General features: G+C 30.1%; 2 protein-coding genes across 2 annotated transcripts; one reads left to right on the forward strand and one right to left on the reverse strand.

Annotated features, from left to right (window-relative positions):
* The first annotated feature begins 3,350 nt into the window (after positions 1–3,350).
* LOC143559192 (uncharacterized) lies at positions 3,351–4,506 on the forward strand. Its single transcript, XM_077047851.1, has 3 exons — positions 3,351–3,484; positions 3,543–3,691; positions 4,499–4,506. Exons 1-3 carry the CDS (start codon positions 3,351–3,353, stop codon positions 4,504–4,506), a joined length of 291 nt encoding a protein of 96 aa, XP_076903966.1.
* A 12,515-nt stretch (positions 4,507–17,021) lies between these two features.
* Positions 17,022–22,406, reverse strand: LOC143559193 (pathogenesis-related homeodomain protein-like). The gene is made up of 7 exons (XM_077047852.1): positions 22,290–22,406; positions 19,108–19,697; positions 18,848–19,013; positions 18,641–18,764; positions 18,423–18,535; positions 17,841–18,344; positions 17,022–17,171 (listed from the first exon to the last, which is right to left on the reverse strand). The coding sequence occupies exons 1-7, from the start codon at positions 22,404–22,406 to the stop codon at positions 17,022–17,024; spliced, it is 1,764 nt and encodes a 587-aa protein (XP_076903967.1).
* Positions 22,407–22,614: the final 208 nt, after the last annotated feature.

Raw genomic sequence — 22,614 nt, forward strand, 5'->3', positions numbered from 1 at the left:
CAGAGCGATGGAGAATTGGACAGTGATGTGACCCATTGAGTTCAGGTAGGATGGGATAGATGGAAAGCAGCCATAGCTATATTGTGCGACAAGAGTTTCCCAACTAAACTAATGGGAAAATTTTATAGGGTTGCAGTTAGACCTGCAATGTTATATGAAACATATTGTTGGGTCATCAAGAAGGCACAAGTGCGGAAGATGGAGGTAGCATAAATGAGAATGCTACGTTGGATGTGTGGGCACACAAGGTTAGACCGAATAAGAAACGTTGTGTTTCGGGAGATATTAGGGGTAGTGAACATAGCAGACAAGATAAGAGAGTGGAGATTGAGATGGTTTGGACATGTGAAGAGAAGACAAACGACGAATCCTGTTAGATCCGTAGAAAACATTACTATAGAGGGAAAAGGGGTAGAGGACGACCTAAATTGACTTGGGATGGGAGGATTAAGCATGATTTTATAGACCTAAACCTCTCCGAGGACATCGTTGAGGATAGGAATTCTTGAAGAAGTAGAATTAAAGTTAAGGATTTTTAGGGAGAAAGGAATACCTTAGGGCTTCTATTTACCTTATTTTAGTCACACATCATAATAATATTTTCTCTACATATATAGTATTATTATTATTATTATTATTATTACTGTTGAACTCTGATTTCCTTTGTATTGCTTCATACATATGTACTTTAGAACTGAGAGTCTCTCTAGAAGCCACCTCTTTATCCATGTGAATAGAGGTACGGTGTGCCTACATCCCACCCTTCCCAACCCTACTTATAGCTATGCTGTTGGTGGGACTTCACTGGGTATGATTGATTGATTGATTCTTTATAATTTCATTTTTAACCCAAATACCCCCCACAATTTTTAAACGGTCATAACTTTTTCGTACGCTAATAATTTTTTAAAAAAAAATTGCACCATAAAAACGAGCATTTAATTCTCTTTAATTTGAGTATGATATTTTCATAGATTCTTTTCAGTTAAAAATAAATAAAATTTTACGTATGGGTATTTATCGTCCGATTTTGATGGTTTTAAATTAAACTATGAGCAAGCCATTATTAACGGTTTTTGGTCACCGAAAACTGAAACTAGACCGCTGAAAATTGAAACCCAACAAAACAAAACCATTAACAATGGTTAGGTTCCATTTTCGTTTGTACTTTGATATTAAATTGAGTTTAAAAAAAGAATTATGAATCTACTTATAACAATAAATGGTTTCGAGGTTACAAACAAAACAACAAGCACACATAAATCTACGTGATTACCAAGGTATGTATTTCCCGCTGCATCGCGCGGGCATTCGTCTAGTGTAAGGATATACAGGAAATAAAGGGTCAGGCTAAACGTACCCCCCTCCCTTGCTATCCACACCCCCCCCCCCCCCCTAAACATTCATTTCCCCTTAACATTTGTAATTGACATATTATTCCCCCTTATTTTATTTTATAATTTTCTCAAATTACTAAATAAAAAACTATTAAGTTTTTATTTTTGTTTTAGAGTTTTTTTATATATTTTTGTTATGGATTTTATTATTTTATTTCTTTAAGATCTTATTAAAAGTTTGTTTATTCTTTTACGTGTATTAAAAAGTTTTATATGTTTTCTCTAGCTAGTTTTTTATTTTTTTTATAAAATGTAGTCAAAACAATTTGACTTTTTTTTTGTTAGGTTTGAATACATGACATTAATGTTACAAGAGAAAAAAGTCATTTTTTTACCAAGTTGTATGTTATTTAACATTTTTATTTATAAAAATAATATTTTTTTATAAAAGAATTTAAACTATCCGTTAATTTAAAATTAAAAAAACCACTCTCTAAAAAAATTAAAACAAGTATAAGAAAAAAGACATTTTTTAAAAAAAAGAAGATTTACATATATCCCCTCACTAAGCCAACTAATTACATATTTCCCTAAACCTTAAAATCAAATTACATATTTCTCCTTTTCTTACTAAATTACCTATTTGTCCCTTTCTTTTAATTTATATCTTCTTCTCCTTGGTGAATCAAAATCAAGTCCATGACCTTCTGTCCTCCACCATTGCTTACCGGGAACCACCAACTCTATTCCGCGGTTCCGATCGATTTCACCCATGTGGCTCATAAAAATCGGTTATAAAGCCAACTGTGGTCCTTTCGACATCACCATCTTATTTCTTAAAAAACTCTCGACCTCTGACACTCAAACCCAAAATTTTCCGATAGGATTCGTCTGTTCCGACGAGTCAAAAGCAAAACGAAACTGACGCATATTACCAAACAAATAACCTGCGTATTTGTCTCCACTTCTTAAACACCTTCATACTCCGGCGAGTCCTTAAAGCTCAACGTGAAGAACTCCCTCGTAAAGCTGAAACTGTTTTCCGGCAAGTCCTTTCATACTCCGGCGAGTGTATTGGACTATTGGTGAAGAAGACGACATCTAGGTTCTATTTAGATTAATGTATTTCGTATTTACCTTTCATCTCAGGATCTTTCCCATGGCGACTTCGCCATTTATGAACAAAAATTCAGATTAATCGTTCCGTGTCGCATTGGTGTTCCTTTTGGTGCCGATTAGGGTTGTAAGTTTCCTATTAGGGTTCTTAAATGGGCGATTGGGTTTTCTTTCGGCCAATTTAGTCATAAAATGGTGAGGGTGAAAGATGATAGATGAGTTTCATATATGAAATATGAAGATGAAGATGGGGAGGAGTTAGATGAGAAGATGAACAGGGGATGAAAATCAAATAAAATGCGATATCTTTTATTTTGAGATTTAATCATTTTTTTATTAAATTTTTATGGGGGTAAGATGGCCATTTAATTTTAATTAAATTTTTATGGGGGTAAAATTTTTATGTTAATTTTAATGAAATAAGGAAATATGTAATATATATGTTTAAGGGAGGGAAAATATGTAATTGTTTTGTTTAAGTTGGGGAAATATGTAATTAAGACACTTAGTTAAGGGAAATATGTAAATGCTCCTTTTTAAAACAAGTAAAACACCGTTTTTTAGATAAGAAAAAAAAACATTTTTTTAAGTAAGAAAAAATATGTTTTTAGTAAAGGCTTTTAAATATATATAAAAAGATAAATAAAAATTTGTCAAATAAAAATAGAAAAAGAAAGCTTTTATAAAAATAACAATGATGATAAAATAACAAAATGACAAAAGAAACAACAAAAGGATTTAAATTGTATTAATGTAAAATTTGAAAGAGTATATATAATAAAAATGGATGAGAATGGGGAATGTTTAGCGGCACCAGAAATAATAAAAGGATGGGCCAAACACCCTCTACACAAACTCCGGGAGAAAAGAAAGAAGAGCCCCTTGAGGCTGAGAGAAATGGCATGGCGTGGTTCCATCAGCAGGGCAATGATGTCCACCACCGCAAGATCATCATCAGCTACTGCTCGCCTCCGTCCTCCGCCGCCGCTTTCCGCCCCCCGTTTCACCTTCCGCCGCCTCCGAAACCCTAGGTATATATATAATTTAATCTAATCTTGATTGATTGATGCCCTCTAATATATGTATTAGGACATTGGGAGAATTAGGATGCGCGCAATCTCTGTGTTCGCTTCCCCGAATGACGGCGTCACACCTCAGTGTCAATGTGCGCGCCTTTTGCGAGCTCTCTCACGGTACCACTTTCTACCGCTCTTGTCAACTCAGGAAAAGACTGTCTCGTATTACCCATAAGATTCAAATTTATCCACTTTATTAAATACAATTTCTAATACTATCCCTGCTCTCGTATCTTAATATGACCACACTTACCTCTATCATTATACAATATAGCAATCTGGATAACATAAAATGAAGCGAAAAGAATCCGAGCTAACAGCCATACAAAAGTACTGATAATGATACTTGTAAACTTCTGCTAATATGTAGTGATGAGTATATTTCATGTTATGATTTTTGTCTTGTGAAGTTGTCTCTAAAACTTATTGAGGTTAATGGCTCGTCTTCATTCTTTATTTAGTTCATTCTAGTCTGAATATTAAGTCTTGGTTAATAACCATTCAGATGAGTTTAACTTTATGTTTGTGGTCTTTTGCTGTTTGGTTGACTTACAAAGTATTACCTTTTTGTGCACTTTATGTATTAACTATAGAGTTCTAGGTAAGGCTTCATGTAGTAAACGGTGTATAATCATAGAACCTTTTTTTCGAGAAAGAGGGGGTAGTTGGTTCATGCCATTTGTAAAATGTGTTTGGTTTGCGTTTTTAAAACCGAATCTTGATGTTATGTCAATATGAATTTGTCCAAAATAAAATAGGATGATGAAGTTTCGTGTTCCTACTTCCTAGTCTTGTATGCTTGCAGTATGACACATTGGCACGCTAGCTAGCAATATCATAAATTTCATAAGACGCGTATTATAAATCAATCACATGCATTGTTTTCTTGTGATTGTTAAAAGTTAAAAACCATGGTTACAAATAGATAAGTTGTATTATATAACAGCTTATGATTTTTGTGTGATGCAGGTACTTGACGAGTCATTGGTTATGCAAGGCTCGCAAAAAATGTTTGGGGGCAGTTATAGTAAGGGGTTTTTCCATTGGAGCACTTTGTGTCTTTGGAGCTGAAAAATCTAATAAATTTTGTATGTGTTTGCATCTTATTTTTTCGGTAAAGACTGGTTTGAGACATGTTTCGTGTACATTAGGTGATGCTCATCATTTATATTTGGATTCTAAAGTCTGAACAATGTTTTTGGGTTTTTGATATGTTTCGGTTTAAATAAAGTGACTAAGAGCATTACATTCAATCGATCAAAATGTGGGAGTGAAGTTTTTATGATGTAGGCAGTGGTTTAGGTGTTGTGAGTGGATGAGAGAGAAATGCTGTAATTTTTCTGTATATTTGAAAAGTTACTGTTCATAGCTCTATAATTTTTTAAAATATTTTGAAAGTGTTTATGGGAATGAAAGATAAATATATAATGATAAAGGTATAAAAAATAGTATTATTTAATTGAAAAGAAGAGATAAAATGTAGTGATTTTTTAGTGTAATTTTATATATGAAGATAGATGATTGAACAAGAATGTTCTAAAACATCACATTAATAATTTCTATGTTGGTATAGCTACATGTGTTAAATATATATATCTTTTGTTTGGCTATGAGAAGTTGGATTTTGGCTATTCAAATTGTAAAGTTGTGGCATATAAAAATTCATAATTTTAGTCGGTGTCGTAAAAATTGATGTAGGTGACGGTGTACCTGATGAGTAATTCCCAAGTACTCTCCGTCTAGGCCAAGTACTTGGGAGTAAATTCTGAGTATTTTATATCTATGTTGAGTACTCGCAACTTTCTAATAAACCAATCTGACAGTTCCTAGCGACTTATGCAACCATGCTTTTAATGTGACCAATGATAGTTTAAAGTTTTACTTTTGTTATATGGTAATTTCACTTTATTTAGGATAGTTTTAGATTTTTATATTTCTTATACGGTAATTTTATTTTGATGGAAACGTAATTGTCTATCCTAGTAAATAATTCACTTCACATAAAATTAACTTTGTGTGTTCTAATGAGTAGTAATGAGTGAATGTTACATATTGTCATTAAACAAAACGATAGGAAAATTAGGTGCTAATAGATTTTATTTTATTTATATTTAAAATGAGATTGTTATTCGACTAACAGATGTAAAAGTCAAATCATTTTATATTAAATTGAGATTGTTATTCTGAGTAACAAAAGTAAAAGTTAAAAGTTATTATTAAAAGGCAACTGACAAACTTTCATTTCTTAGAATTTTGCCACAAAATTTTAACATAGAAAATGTGACAAACTTTAATTTCCTAGAATTTTGCCACAATACTTTAACATAGGCAAGTGACAAACTTTCATTCCTTATACTTTTGTCACAGTAACATATATAACTTTTTGTCATCTACTTAAATTACAGGGTTTGATTTATTGGACTTTAGTTACAAAATTTTATGTGTCCTTTTTAACACCTCAACTTTAATTTCATATATTTTCTTTTCGGCTTCTTAACTTTATTAATGAAACTTTAGCCACAAAATATTTAAGATAAAGAATCAAATCGATATTGGACGACTTCCTGCCTTAACGAGCGGTAGCTTTTAAAGATAAAATGCAACCGCTCCGCTGCAACGCGCGGGTAGTATTACGCATGTTAGTAAGTTATCAACTAATGAATTTTATTTGTTAAAATACAAGTTACCAAATCTGAGGATTTTTTTTGTTTTGAAATGAGAAGGATTTGCAACCACACAAACAAACTCCTCAAAAATAATAAAAATAATCATAACTCAAAAATTTAACAAAAAAAGAAAAAACACAAAAATGTTTCCACCGTATTTCTCGTTCTAAAAAAAGACACAATGGTGAAAAAGATCATTGTGTCTTTTGTTTATCATTGTGTTTTGTGTTTATTTTCGTCATTGATTGTGTTTTTTTATTTGACATTGTGTCTTTTTTTCCTTTATATTGTACTATAAAACTCAACATTGTGTTATATTTTGCGATCTATTGTGTCTTTGTTTAGTTATAATTGTGTCTTTTGTTTATTTTCGTTATTGTGTTTTTTAACTTGGTATTGTGTCTTTTCGTCATCTTTTTTATTTTATTTTAAAAAAAATTAACAGGAATGATGGCGGAAACATATTAATTTTTGTTTATACTTTAAGTTATGATTTTTTTATTATTTTTTTTAATTTATTTTAATGTGTTTTTGTGTGATCACAAATTATCACACTTCTCATTTTTGTCTCCATAAAACCAAATAAAATATTCTGATATAGTCATTGTTTTAAAATCCCAATTCAAGAAATCTAAAAATAAAATTCAATAGCAATTCAAAAAGGGATGATTGATTTTTGTCTCCCTGAAACCAAATACAATCTCTATATATAATAAAGGAAAACAGGTTCTGACACGTGTCATCACCACATACATTTGGGACACGTGTCAGCCCCACATTCTATTTGATATTGTGTTCAAAAGGCAAGCTATCCACGTATGTTGTTTACAAAGCTTCCTTTGGAAGTCTCAATTAATAAAGAAGGTGGGTTTATCTATGCATCTTCTCTCTCTTTCTTCAGTATATTCAAATTTCAAAATCATATTCATCATTCTCTCTCTTCGCATTTCTCTTTCAATCTTGAATTCATTTTTATGAAAATCATCTTTCTCTCTCTTTCAATTTTCCATCTTCCTTCTTCACTCTCAACCACCACCCTGGTAAGAAACTAATCAGTTCTACCAACAACTCTAGAAACCGATTTCTGGTTGATGATGGTGACGGTTGTAGATTTCCGGTCAAAATGTCGACATAAGGTTTGTTGTTTCCGTTTTGGTTGTTGCTTTTGTTAAATCGAAGTTAGATTTAGATATTTAAGCACATATTTCTCCGTTTTAGGGCCTCCTCTCTGTTGGAGCTGGGGTTTCGACGACTCGTGAGGAAGAATAGTACATCGGAAAACCGTCCTAACTGCCGACATCCTCCCGTTAATGGCTCTCGAGACAACCGAAGCTACTAACCCCCACCTAATCGCTGACCACTACACAACCACCACCGTTAACGGCTCTTTGCATTTCAGGTTCTAATTTCTTCACCATGCTATTTTTCTGTTACTGTCACTATTATTCGTTTTGATTATTTCTTCCATTTCAGGTTCCAATTAAAACATTATGTTACTTCATGACATATCTAAATCATCCTCATATCCATCAGGTGAACTCGCTTTCGTTTTTTTTATTAGAGCTTGGCTTTGCATTTTTTTGGGTTAATTTCTTAAATTGATATGAATGTAATTCATGGTTTTTTTATTTGTAGTTGTTTACTATTCATGTGGTTTACCTGTTTTACACTATTTAACTTATTATTGTTCATGATTCTTTGTTGGTTTTCATAATCCTAATACTCATCCAGTGTCATTGGGTTAGTTTTACTTTTAAATATTTTGTTTGTTTTCATAGTCCTAAAACTCATTTCTTAAATGTGTTGATTTTCATAAATTTTAATATATATTTTTAATTGTTTTAGATGTTTTTTTAAAATTTATATTGTTGGGTGTTGCCTTTGATGGTTATTAAATACACTTTGAGTTTACGTACGATATGAAAACAATTTAATTTTTGGCAAGATGTGGATTGTAGGGCGAAGTTAATTTTAAACAAAGTTGTTTGGTTTCGATATTCGACGATCAAAAACGGTACTAACGGTTTGGTTCACGATTTGACCTAAAAAACCGTTCAAACCGGACCATGAACACCTCTAATCTAAATTAATAAATAAAACATTCTCACACTTTTTCATTTGATACTTAATGGGTACCACCATGCAATCAAACATCCTTAAGAGATCGTTTCCTCAGTTTGAGGATGAACATCTTCTGAATGAATCATGAATTAGGTTAGTTTTTTGGCTTATCATAATATTTATCTTTTATATTTTAATAATATCGGTTTAGTAGCATTTTGTGGTTTTATTTTACTTATAAGTAGGATTTGTTTTGCTTATGCTTAAAATTACATTTTTAACACCTTTTTAAGACTCATGCCTCTATTATATAATAACTTATCGGTTACAACTATTTAAACATTATAAAAATTTTAAATTTCTATCAAACTCTATTTTTCATGTTATTATAATCACGCAAAGTATTAAAAAGTTGGATCTATATATCATGTTATAAATGTTTAAAATTGATGAATACTTTAAGAAAATGAATAACTATTTTGTGTATCCACCATGCAATCAAAAATCCTTAGGAGATTGTTTCCTTAGTTTGAGGATGAACATCTTCTGAATGAATCATGAATTAGGTTAGTTTTTTGGCTTATCATCATATTTATTTTTTATATTTTTAATAATATCGGTTTAGTAGCATTTTTTGTGGTTTTATTTTACTTATAAGTAGGATTTGTTTTTCTTATGCTTAAAATTACATTTTTAACACTTTTTTAAGACTCATGCCTCTATTATATAATAACTTATCGGTTACAACTTTTTAAACATTATAAAAATTTTAAATTTCTATCAAACTCTATTTTTCATGTTATTATAATCACGCAAATTATTAAAAAGTTGGATCTATATATCATGTTATAAATGTTTAAAATTGATGAATACTTTAAGAAAATGAATAACTATTTTGTGTATCCAAACAAACAATTTTCAAATTATTCAAAATTTTGAAAATATTCACATTTAAATATTCAACTTTTAAACATTAAATTCGTAATATTAAATTTTAATGTCAATAAATATTTAAAATTTCAACATGTCACTATTTCCATAAGATTTTAACGGTTTTTCAAATTTAAAAATCTTAATACAATACGTGTGTTTCCTCTTTTGATATATGGTTTCCTTTGAACTTAAAAAAAAGTGCTATAAGCTTCTTGGGTGTTCATATTTCTGTTATTTTTAAGGAATTCGAAGAGTTCTATACGCAAGTGAAAATCTTATCTTTATTTTATAGAGGTTAGTTATATTTTTTTTTACACTCTTCATTGAGATATGGCTTCAATGTTATGCTTTTCATGTCTAACGGTTCAAAAAGTAAGTTGTTTTCTTCTTTGATTAATTTTTTTATTTCATGTCTTATTTATTTTTATAATATTCTTTTTATTTTTTATTACGAGTTATATTTGCTTAATTGATTCGTTTTACATCTCTTTACAAATGATATGATTTACTCCAACCAAGATTGACACTAATTAAATTCTCATATGATGTATGTGGCAAGGTATAATCAAATTTCCATTTCCATTTAAAAATATTTATATTTGGTTTTTTCAATTTCTAATTGCACAAAATTTCTAATTTTTTATATGGAATGTAATATATTCAATTTTTAAACATTCATATTTACATATTTAAAAATTAAAAACTTAACTTTTTACCAACACTAAATGCTTACATTTTCAAGTTTTCACCATTTTCAAAAAGTTTGTATAAAGATTTGGACAACTATAAAGACAAATTAACCATTTCAAATTGTTTCACTTTTTAGTTATATATTTATCTAACAAAGAAAGATTCTTTTTTTATTTTTTGTTTCATATACCTAAAATATATTATAGTTTTCTTTCAAGAGTAATTTCTATCAAACTCTATTTTTCATGTTATTATAATCACACAAATTATTAAAAAGTTGGATCTATATATCATGTTATAAATGTTTAAGATTGATGAATACTTTAAGAAAATGATATAACTATTTTGTGTATCCAAACAAATAATTTTCAAATTATTCAAAATTTTGAAAATATTCACATTTAAATATTCAACTTTTAAATATTAAATTCGTAATATTAAATTCTAATGTCAATAAATATTTAATATTTCAACATGTCACTATTTCCATAAAATTTTAACAGTTTTTCAAATTTAAAAATCTTAATACAATATGTGTGTTTCCTCTTTTGATATATGGTTTCCTTTGAACTTAAAAAAGGTGCTATAAGTTTCTTGGGTGTTCATGTTTCTGTTATTTTTAAGGAATTCGAAGAGTTCTATACGCAAGTAAAAATCTTATCTTTATTTTATAGAGGTTAGTTATATTTTTTTACACTCTTCATTGAGATATGGCTTCAATGTTATACTTTTTATGGCTAATGGTTCAAAAAGTAAGTCATTTTATTCTTTGATTAATTTTTTTATGTCATGTCTTATTTATTTTTATATATTCTTTTTATTTTTATTATGAGTTATATTTGTTTAATTGATTCGTTTTACATCTCTTTACAAATGATATGATTTACTCCAACCAAGATTGACACTAATTAAATTCTCATATGATGTATGTGGCAAGATATAATCAAATTTCCATTTCCATTTAAAAATATTTATATTTGGTTTTTTCAATTTCTAATTGCACAAAATTTCTAATTTTTTATATGGAATGTAATATATTCAATTTTTAAACATTCATATTTACATATTTAAAAATTAAAAACTTAATTTTTTACCAACACTAAATGCTTACATTTTCAAGTTTTCACCATTTTTCAAAAAGTTTGTATAAAGATTTGGACAACTTCATATTGGTCAACTATAAAGACAAATTAACCATTTCAAATTGTTTCACTTTTTAGTTATACATTTATCTAACCAAAAAAGATTCTTTTTTCTTTTTTGTTTCATATACCTAAAATATATTATTGTTTTCTTTCAAGAGTAATTTCTATCAAATTCTATTTTTCATGTTATTATAATCACACAAATTATTAAAAAGTTGGATCTATATATCATGTTATAAATGTTTAAGATTGATGAATACTTTAAGAAAATGATATAACTATTTTGTGTATCCAAACAAACAATTTTCAAATTATTCAAAATTTTGAAAATATTCAAAATTTTAAATATATTCACATTTAAATATTCTAACTTTTAAACATTAAATTCTAATGTCAATAAATATTTAAAATTTCAACATGTCATTATTTCCATAAAATTTTAACAGTTTTTCAAATTTAAAAATCTTAATATAATATGTGTGTTTCCTCTTTTGATATATGGTTTCCTTTGAACTTAAAAAAGGTGTAGAAAAGTATTTTTGACCTTCCCTAAATATATTTTGCAACTTTTCATTTCAAACCAAAATCACTATTCATATTGGTCTAAGTATAAAAACAAGTTAACAATTTTAAAATTGTTTCACAATTTAGTTATACATGTATCTAACCAAGAAAGATCAATTTTGTGCTTTTTTTCATATACCCAAAAATAAATTTTTGTTTTCTTTCATCTCTAATTTTATGTAAGTACTCCCTCACACGCTCACAATTTGCACGCTCATATTTAGTTTCTCATACTTACAATATTCAAGATTTTTTCTCAACTCATGGAGCACCGGTACATTTATACAAATTTTGTATCTTAATACATTATTGATTTATATAACCTCATAAATCTTAAATTTTATCATATTTTATTACAACAACATCATCTATTTGAAGGATTTGGATTTGGCTTATCGTGATTACACGGACAAGGTTCGTGTAATTCGTTGATCGAAGCAGCACATGTATAACAATCCATATCGGTTTTACTCAATTGAAATGATTGTTGCTGATGAACAGGTATATGTTAACCATTAAATTTATACAAATTTATTAAATTTTGTTAGTTTTATTTTTTAAACCTTTTTGACCTATACATATTATTATATACTTTTGTATGTTTTATTTTTAAGGTACGAGAATGCAAGATTGCAAGCTAATATTCTTAGAAAATGGTTTCCTAAATTTGAACCTATCCTTAATAAATCATGTTATTTGTATATATAGAAAAGTATACCTTTTGTACTATTCATTTATTTTTAGAATCAACGTTAATTTATTTTCTTAAAATTTGAATGCTTTATTTGTTTTTCTGTTTGTCTATATTTATAGTTTGCAATTTAATAGTTAGCACATTAATATTTAAAGTTAAATATTCTTCAAATTGTTAAAAATACTTATTATTAGGTAATTTGTTTTAATGATAATTTATTAAAGTTACTCAACTTTTATTAGGTAATTTGTTTCAATTTATATTGAGCCCTTCAAAATTTTTGTGTTTCACTAAAGTTACTCAACTTTTATTAAAATGTTTTAATATTACGTGATTTTTTTATATTAAGGAGACAAATACAAATATATGAATTTTAATTACTATTTAGTGATTTTTTTTTCTTCAATTTAGAACTATGAAATTTGGTTATAATTTAATAAGATAGTGGCATGCAGAATACCACTCCAATAACACAACCAATCCCAAATAGAAGCCGAAAACTCACAACTAAGGCTAAACTAATGATAATAATGATGATGATGATAGTAATAATAATAGTATAGAGAGATGAGATTATATGTACTACATAAGGTATAAATTGCATTAAATAATTAGTTAAGTTTTTAACTTTAGTTGTTAAGTTGAGAAGAATGGTTGGCTAAATCATTTTGATGATGTAAAAACAAAGTTTCAAAGATGTGTTTTCGGTGATTAAAGTGTGGATAAGTATGATGTCTTTATAAAATTTAAACCTTTTTATAATTAATATAAAGTAAGAGATAATGCATTCATAGATTAAACCTTTTTATTTTCCAAGTGGTTATAACCTATACGTTTATGTATGTAGGTTAAATTTGTGGTATTGTTGGTACCATATGCTTAATACCACAAGATTTGCTTATTATCTCTCCTGTAAAGTTTGTAACACGAAAGTTATCAAAAAGTGTTACCATTTTTAGATTCAAAGTCAAATCTTTTGTATTTCAAGACTTAGCATTAAAGAGGTATCAAACTCTCTACCCAAGATACATCACACTTCTTCTTCTTTTTAGTCTTGCTTAAAATAATTTCTGAACACAAATTTCAAACTATCAAAAACTTTTTTACAATCATTAAGATTTGATATTATAAAAGGATAAAGATATATGATTTGACCTTACATAAAAAGATAGAAAATATGTAAAAGTCTCATTTTTAACTTTTTACTTTTTGAGTATTTGAGGAATGCTTGTATTATGTATAACTTTTCTTGTCTATTAAGTTCTATTTTCTGGATATGTGTGTTACTGTGTGGTGATTAAGTTATTTAGGTTTAGTTTTTTGATGATTTAGTTAAAAAAATGAAAAACTAATGATACAAATTACTTTTAGCCGTTAGTTTTGTGTTATGCAAATTACTTTTTAGTTATGTGTGTGTATATATATATATATATATATCTTTTGTATATGCTCTGCATATATAAGTTGTATGTTATGCAAATAACTAACTACTGGGATTTGATTATGTGATGATTTTAGTTTTCTTTAAAAGTATAAAAAATTACAATACATTTCTTTTTATTTCGATGATTGGTTAATAAACAAAACTTTATGACTTCATGTATCATGATGTAGTTTTTATTGATATATTTTTTGGCTTCATATATTAAGACTTTAAACTTTTAATATATAGACATTGTAAATGGTTAACGTTTTGGTTCGAAAGTTGAAAAAGTTTTGTGTTGCTTGAATTTGTTTAAATTTATTATGTTTTATGTTTTTCCACCCGTGTGTAACACGGGCCTATACCCTAGTACTCTAATATACTCAATGTTTTAACAATCCCAATTCAAGAAATCTAAAAATACAATTCAAAATGGAATGATTGATGAAATAAAATAAACCATAATAAACAATTCTGTTCAATTACGTTCTCAAAATCTTACAACCAAATTAGGTTGGTTTTACAATGTTGTTAAAGAAAATGACGAGGTGCATTAAATAAACTCATGTCTACAAACACATCTCTAGAAAAATGTCTACATTCTCTGTAATAGCAAAAACAAGTTTTAAGGAATACTAATGCCAAATTACACCCAAATGCAACAGATGGTACAGCATTACAACTAAATCACCCTATTAGATGAAACGCACTTTCAAATTCCATCCTTCGAACACCACCACCATATTAATGTTAAAAATGTGTGCTTTGGGCGAGTTGTCATTAAAAGTACCTTAATGAAAGATCAAAACTTGATAGCGTTACGAACTTTTAGCCTGAACTCGGCCACTTCTGCGAGTAGGTTGATCTGATGAATCCGCATTCGTTTTTCTCTTTCTAGATTTCGGAGTTGTAGATATTACCTCGCTTGCCTGTTTTCTAACTACCTTTTCTGCCGGTGATTTGACCAATGTACTGTGCCCTTCAGTGTGATTAAACTTCCACCGGGCATTTCCAAACCATTTGCTGACCTGTAAATCGTAATAATAACATAACAATATAAGATGATGGGAATGCAGAAGAACCATCAGTGTTGATTCAGGTAATAAATATACTAGTGATGTTGACCTGACTGTGAGTAAGATTCAACTCTTTGACCAAAATCTCTCGAGCATTACGATCAGGATAACGGTTTTCGTTGAACGCTTCATTCAGCCTCTACATAACAAAATCGAAAGGGAAAACAAAATATTAGTTTGAAGTGTTATTAGATAAAAGTTATTAGATAAAAAAGAACTATGAACAAAAACATGCCATAATAGCAGCTTCCTCGAGTCTTTTATACGATGATGGTCTGCTACCGTTAATATAGCTAGTGTCTTCAACAATTAGCTTCTTACGTACAGGTGTGATTTCACTTTGCTTCTGTTTTTTATTATTTTCCGTATCTTTTGTTCCGTGGGTATTTTTCTGTGCACTTAAAACTTCAGAATCAATAAAATCCTCATCGCTTGAATCTGACGAATCATTTCCATACGCCTCCTATACATATTACACATCAAAACAATAACAAAACAAAAAAAATTAACAAATTTAACCCTTTTACTTAAACCCGTATGCTTGGAACTTGATTGGCAGATCAATATGGGCTGATTAAATGACTCGTTATAAACAGATAACTAGAAAAAAAAGTTTATAAAATTGAATGTTTTAATTATGGTTATAAATTCAACCTAAATCTTTAATTAAAACGATTAAGAAAATTATATGAATTAAAAGAACTCCAAGAAACTTTCAACCCTTAAAAGTGACCCTTTGAGTCAAATTCGACCCAACTAGACCCGTTCATAAGTAAACGTGTCAAAACCGCCATAATAACTCAGTAAGTAACCTATGAACGAGTCAAAACCGCCATAATAACTCAGTAAGTGACTGACGCAACTTTTTGTAGTCCAGTCTCTGAACCTTTCTCTTTGCAGTTATAGGGCCAAAATCATCATTATCCAAATTTCCTTCGATTAACTCCTCTTTCTCTTGAACCTCATCAGATATAACTTCATTCTTTATGTCATCAAGATCTTCTGAATCAGATGTAAAATCTGAACCAGAACCTTCCTTCTCAACCTCTTCATCTGAATCAAGTTTATCAGGTTTAAAATCACCATCGTCCTCCTCCGAGTCGTCAGAATGTAGCCCTAACAACTGTTCACAAAACTAACCAGCATAAGCACCAACTAATGTTTCTCTCTTTCCAGATCTTGGGGCTGTTGATACTACATTAATTATTACCTCGTTTGTCTGTTCTGCTACTAACTTTTCTGCTGGTTTGAGAGGCGATTTAACTGACTTACCACGCCCTTCAGGGTGATTTAACCGCCAGCGCGCTTTTTCAAACCATTTGTTGACCTGTGAATGACAATAATAATAATAATAATAAAATAATAATAAAAAAATAATAATAACACAGTAATAGAAAACAATTTAACCAAATTAGTGATATTAACCTGACTGAGTGAGATTCAATTCTTTGACCAAATTCTCTTTAACACCACGATCCAGATAATGGTTTTCGTTGAAAGCTTCATTCAGCCTCTACACAACAAAACAAAAAAGAGAAAAATAAAACATTGTAAACGATACGGTTGTACATAAGCTTATTCAGTGAATCGTTTGGCGAGAAATTCGTTTATTTAAACAAACAAACAAGAATACATGTCTTGTTCGTGAACATTCATTAGTTGACACGTAAATTTGTTCATGTAAATTTTTGATTATATCTTTTAGGCCCTTAACATTTTGTCAACAATTTCAGGAAAATAAAAGATCACCAATATTACATTTTAGTTCAGTTTTATTTATTTTTTAGCCCCAACAAACCGATGTTCACACATCTACTTTTATTTTAATTGGTGTTCACATAATTATGTTGATTTGTTTTTGTCCAACTATGTTCAGGTATACCTCGTTTGTTTACAATAATGTATCAATCATTTATACAGTTAGTGAACAAACATAAATGAACATGAACACACTCATTTCCTTAACAAACAAACAAAAACAAGAAAACTTCGTTTGTTTAATTATTTGTGTTCGATGGTTTGCTTGTTAAATTTTAGTATCTTTAGATTTGATCGGTTCATTTATTCCAAGATAATTAAAACAAAATGTATTTTTACGAATATTGCTAATATCAGATGACAAGAATTATGAACAAATACCTGAGTAAAAGCTCCCCCATATCTTTTACACGATGATGATCTGTTACCATTATTATCACTAAAACCGTTGTGTGCTAGAGAATCACTTGTGTCTTCAACAATTAACCTCTTACCTGCTTTTTAATAACTTTTATGTATTTTGCTCCTTTGGTATTTTTTCTTTTACGAGCTTCAGAATCAAAAACATCCTCATCACCTGAATCAGAAAATTCCTCATCACTTGAATCTGATGAAGCATTTCCATACGCCTCCTATAAAGATGACACGTCCCAACAAAAACAAGCCAAAAATATTAGCAGAAGTTCAACGTTTATCACTTGATTGTAACAGATTTTTAACAAAGAAAATTGCACAAATGATTCATATGGTTTAAACAAATTGCAAGTTTGGTCCCTGAATTTTAAAAACTGCAAACTTAGTTCAAACATTTGTGAGAGGGTTGCACGTTTAATCACCACCATTAATCCCAGTTAGTTTTTAACGAAAAAATGAGGCCGTGTGCTATCCATGAGAGGTAACTGTATCTTTTCAAATTTAAAACCCTGATAAAATAGTGTTTCAAACTCCATAACTCTTAGCGTCGACTTCCTCACCTTCGGTTTTTACAATAAAAAATTCAATTAAAAAATCTAAGGTGATGAAATCATCATTAGGAGTTCTGGAGTTTGAAAGACTATATTATTAGTGACAAAATTGAAATGACAATTACTCTCAAAGCACATGACATCACTTTTTCGTTAAAAACCGATATTAACACTGAGGACTAAATGTACAACACTCTCACAAATGTTTAGACCAAGTTTGCAATTCTTAAAATCCAGGGACCAAACTTGCAATTTGGTCAAATCACAGGGACCATTTGTGCAATTTTCTAAGTAATATGTTAAATTGAATGGCTTCAATTTTTAAGACCAACTCACATCATGCAGCCTTTTGTAGTCCAATCTCTCAACATTTCTCTTCACGGTTATAGGGCCAAAATCGTCATTTTCCGTATTCCCTTCAATTGGTTTTTCCTTTTTGTGAACTTCATTTAATGCCACTTCATTCTTTATGTCATCAAGATCTTCTGAATCAGACGAAAAATCTGAACTAGAACCTTCTTTTTTAGCCTCTTCATCTGATTCTAATCTATCAGGGTTAAAATCATCATCTTCGGAATCATCAGAAGGAAGCCCTAAAACATCGTCATTCTTTGCAAATTCCGCCAAATCTTCAGATGCAGAAGAAAAATCAGACTCATCAGAGCTAGAATCCCCTGCATCTACCTCATCTTCTTCTACTTGTGGACCATCAAAATTACAACCATCCTCTTCCACTTGTGGACCATCAGGATTATAATCATTATCTTCACTATCATCAGAAGGAAGCCCTAAATTATCATCCAACTTATTTCCAGAGACTGCAGTTTCAGGAAACACCTTCTGCACTAACAGATAATGAAATTTCATAACGACATAATCGGGGTCCCGGATATCATAAATTTAACTTGAATAACAGACCTCCCAGCTATCTTCAATAGAAAGATCAGTCCCCAAATAATCATTAAGAAAGTCAACGCAGTCAACCTTACAATCACAAGCAGGGCAAAGCCACCCTTCATCACCAGGAGGAACTGCATATAAGAAACAATAGCAGTAAGCTTTTAAAGATGATTACTTAATATGTAATGTAGAAATATAAAACTTTTATTGGAAATATTTTAAGATTGAAATGTCACCTTGTTCCTTCAATAAAGGCGGATCCAAACAATACTGATGAAATCCTCGCTCACACGCACCATCACACAGAAGAATATCGTTATCAAGACGAACGTCTGTCTGTCCACATTTTGCACAAAATATCTGCCCAAAAAGTACAAAAATTAAAAAACCGCTATCAAAATCACAAAATGTAAGAGAACATTAAGTTAAGAAAAATGTCACACATCCTCACTGCCGATTTCCCCTTCAGAATCATATAGAGATTCTGGAATCCTTCCTTCTTCACATGATGTGTCAATACGTTTGAACAAATCTCTTATTTTCAATTTGTAGCGATTGATATCTGATTTGGCGCGTTCAAGCTCCTTTTCAGGTTTTAATTTCTCTAAACTGCTTGTCAAAAAATAAATCACAAATCAAATAAACATATAATAAAATATTATGCTTTATGAACAATAATAAATAAAACAAGCATTTAACAAACCTTTGGCCTTTCCACCCTTCGCCAGCATACGCTTCAATGAAGTTTTGTTCGTATTTCATTCGATTTAACAAATACTTTATATGTGTTTTAATTTTTGAAAACTCATTATTATGATGTTCTTTGTGTGTCTTCTTTCTCTTCTTTCTTTTTTTTTCTTTGTTCTCTTGCGAAGGAACATCAACCGATTCAACAACCTTGGGTTTTTCTTGAGATCTTGAGCGTAAGATTCTAGGACTACTAGCAACTGTAATTTCCTTTCTTCTAGATTTCTTGTGTTGACTTGGGGTTTGACTTAATTCCTTAGTTTCATAATCATTGGATTTTAATCCCAACACAATATCCCTAATATCAATGCTTTCTGTTCTTCTAGATTGCCCGTTGTCATGTTGGCTAGTTGTTTGACTTAATTCATTGGTCTTATTTTCAAGATTTGAACCATTTGAAACACCTTCCGGCAATTTCTCATCCTTTTTAACAACTTTTCTGTCATTTGCACACATGGATTTCATTCCAAGCACAATTTCTCTGTTGCCTAATCTTTTATTATCCATAGTCACAAATAGATGTTTAAAAGCCGAAAAGCGTATTACCTGCAACAATAAAAGAAAAAAAGGTGCTCAATACTTCATAGTTTATACATGCATACATACATACACATACATATATATTATATATATAGAGTGACAGTCATTACAGAACATTAAAAACAAGTCTAAATCGTTAAAAAATTAATCAATATTTACAAACTGATCTGTTTAATTGCTTTTTTAATTTTGAAAATTTTACCTATACATGTTTAGATAATATATAGCCCTGCTTGTGGTGCGCACATATGATGTATATATGTGTGAACCCTCGGGTGGGCAAAAGTGAAATTGCACTAATTTTGACGTTATTTTACTAATCTCGTGAAAATAACGTTAAAAGTGACGGACGGTTAATCAGGCATCATGTAGTGGCGTTGATAGCCGAAAGACAAGGGTACATGCACCGATCAGCCGGTGTCCCGATGATTGAGTGCTATGTGCCTTATGTCCAAGGCTTGATGCAAAACTACTATCGAGCCGGGGGTCTCACCGAAAGCAGCCTCTCTATCCTTATAGGGTAGAGGTAAGGCTGTCTACATCTTACCCTCCTCAGACCCTACCATAGCTTTGCTATTGGTGGGATATACTGAGTACGATGATGATGATGATGTTTAGATAATATAACCTACACATGACATAAACAAACAAACAGTAAACATCACCTAGTGTTCTGCATATACACATACATATACAGTGTTGATCATTATAAAACACTAATTATTGATAAAAAAAAATCGTTTAACGTTTCGATTATAAAATGTTTTTAACATTATGTACATAAAAAACCAGCAAAGTAATTTGCTGATATGTCTTTGTAGGTTTGTACCGGCTACCTACACAAGAACTAAGGTGTTGCTGCTGTGACATAGAAAAAATCAACAATATACCACAGCAGATTAAACAAGAAAAAAGATTATTTCTACTAAACTTGTTCTTTAAATCGGTTTTGAGATATGCAGAGTGATGATCATTATAGAAAAGTAAATTATTGAAGAAGAAGAATCATTTAGCCTTTCAATCATGTATCATAAATCACCACATAAAGTATTTATGAATTTAGATAAAGATGAATGGTAAACAATAAGCATTACCTATATATATATATATATATATATGGAAGAGGAGAGAAGAGAAGAAAAAGTAAATGTGATAGGATATAAGAATTGTGAAACCCTAAGTTATAATTTATGAAAATGAAGCTGATATATAATGGAAATAGAGCATTGCATAGGTAGTGGGAATAATGAGTTGAGTAGGATACCTCGATGAAACAGATCCAGGAAGGAAGGAAGGAAGGAAAGAAAGAATCTAGGGTTTGTTTGTAGGAGATGAATGTGGTGGTTCAGGAAAACACTCGGAGCCAATGAAGAAGAAGAAGAAGAAGTAACTTGTTTTGTTTTTAATTATTTGGAAAGGAGGGCAACCGATGAAATCAAGCAATTGGATTTGGATTTGGATTTTGGGGATTTCTTTTGAGGGCGCCATATATTTTCCCTTTCTCTCCAATTCCAATCTCATCTCCAAACTACAACCCCCTCTTTTCCTCTTTTCTCAAGGTATGTTCTATGGAAATCTTGATTTGAAATTTGCATAACATTTAAAATTTGAAAGAACTTGATTCAGAATCTAAACATTCTATAATATGAATTGGAATTGGAATTGGAATTGGAGTGGACCGGAATCCAATTCCATTTTTAATGTGTTTACTTGACAAATGAATTATAATCTATAATCATAAAGGAATTAGAATCGCTTTTTTTTAATGATGATAACGGCGAAAACATTTTAGTTTTTTCAGTTTTTTTGTATTTTATTTATATTTTGCGTTATAATTTTTTTTAATTAAGATCAAAAACTCCTCAAAAAATATCCAAAATAATAATAAAAATTCATAACTCAAAATATATATTAAAAACAAAAAAAGGTAAAAAGGCTAAAATGTTTTATTCGTTGTCTTCATTAAAAAAAATAATAATAACTTGCGAAAAGATTCCAATGAATTTTCCTTGAATTCCTCTACGTTTTGGAAGGATTTGAAATTCCTTTATTTAAAGGAATTTGAAGGAATTGAATTCAAATTTAAATTCTTTGAACCAAACACACCAAAATGGAATTAAGATTCCAATTCCAATTAAACAAACACGTTATGTCATGTGATTTTAATTCCAATTCATTTGAATTCCCATGAATTCTGTGAAACAAACACGCCCTAAGGGTATTCCAGGTAACACTGTTTCATCGTCTGCGTCTGACTCCAACCCTAAGGCTACGGGATATACACCTTTCAACACAATTCTCATCACTTGTCACATCTGCGTCACATCAGTTTTCCCCCATCATTCAACATCACCCTTTAACACATTTCAACATAAGGATATACATCATTTCCTAATTATCCATCATTCTTCATTTTTTTTTATTTTTATTTAATACAATCTATGATATTTAAAATATATATTTAAAACTATAAAATAAATTAAATGTTATAATATTTATAAAATAATTTAAAAGTTACAATATTATAGAATTAACACTCATCATCTCCAAATTTAAGATTATAATATTTAAAAAATAAATATAAGTTATAATACAAACATCATACCCATCTCCATTAAAACCTAAAAATCTAAAACCGCCAGCCTCATCTTCTTCTTCACCGCCCAAACTATTCCGGCCAAATCGAACCCATATTCCAACCAAAGCGAACCCCATCTTCTCCACCAAATAATTGCTTGCATCAAAGAAAAGAAAAAAGAAACTGGAAAAGAGGAAGCGTGAGCCGCGATACCATGCTCAGGCGCCTCCCATTAGGCGTGACGTGAGGAGGGCCGGGGCGGTGTTCCGCTAGATTCACATGAGCCACGTAGGCATGCTTCGTGGGCACGTAGGCATGCTCCGTGATCACCATTGAACCATACCG

Source organism: Bidens hawaiensis, unplaced genomic scaffold, assembly GCF_021521415.1.
Source record: "Bidens hawaiensis isolate Kalapana, Puna unplaced genomic scaffold, B.hawaiensis_p1.1 tig00019788_1, whole genome shotgun sequence".
NCBI classification, from domain to species: Eukaryota; Viridiplantae; Streptophyta; class Magnoliopsida; order Asterales; family Asteraceae; genus Bidens; species Bidens hawaiensis.

Bases quoted from the DNA above. Each gene is read 5' to 3' on its own strand.
- LOC143559192 (XM_077047851.1), top strand. From the start codon at position 3,351: ATGGCATGGCGTGGTTCCATCAGCAGGGCAATGATGTCCACCACCGCA. The intron at 3,485-3,542 runs GTATATATATAA...TATATGTATTAG, and splicing joins CGCCGCCTCCGAAACCCTAG to GACATTGGGAGAATTAGGAT.
- LOC143559193 (XM_077047852.1), bottom strand. From the start codon at position 22,406: ATGGGGTTCGCTTTGGTTGGAATATGGGTTCGATTTGGCCGGAATAGT. The intron at 19,014-19,107 runs GTTTGTTAAATG...TTTGACAAGCAG, and splicing joins GAAGGGTGGAAAGGCCAAAG to TTTAGAGAAATTAAAACCTG. The intron at 18,536-18,640 runs GTGACATTTCAA...TCTTATATGCAG, and splicing joins GCCTTTATTGAAGGAACAAG to TTCCTCCTGGTGATGAAGGG.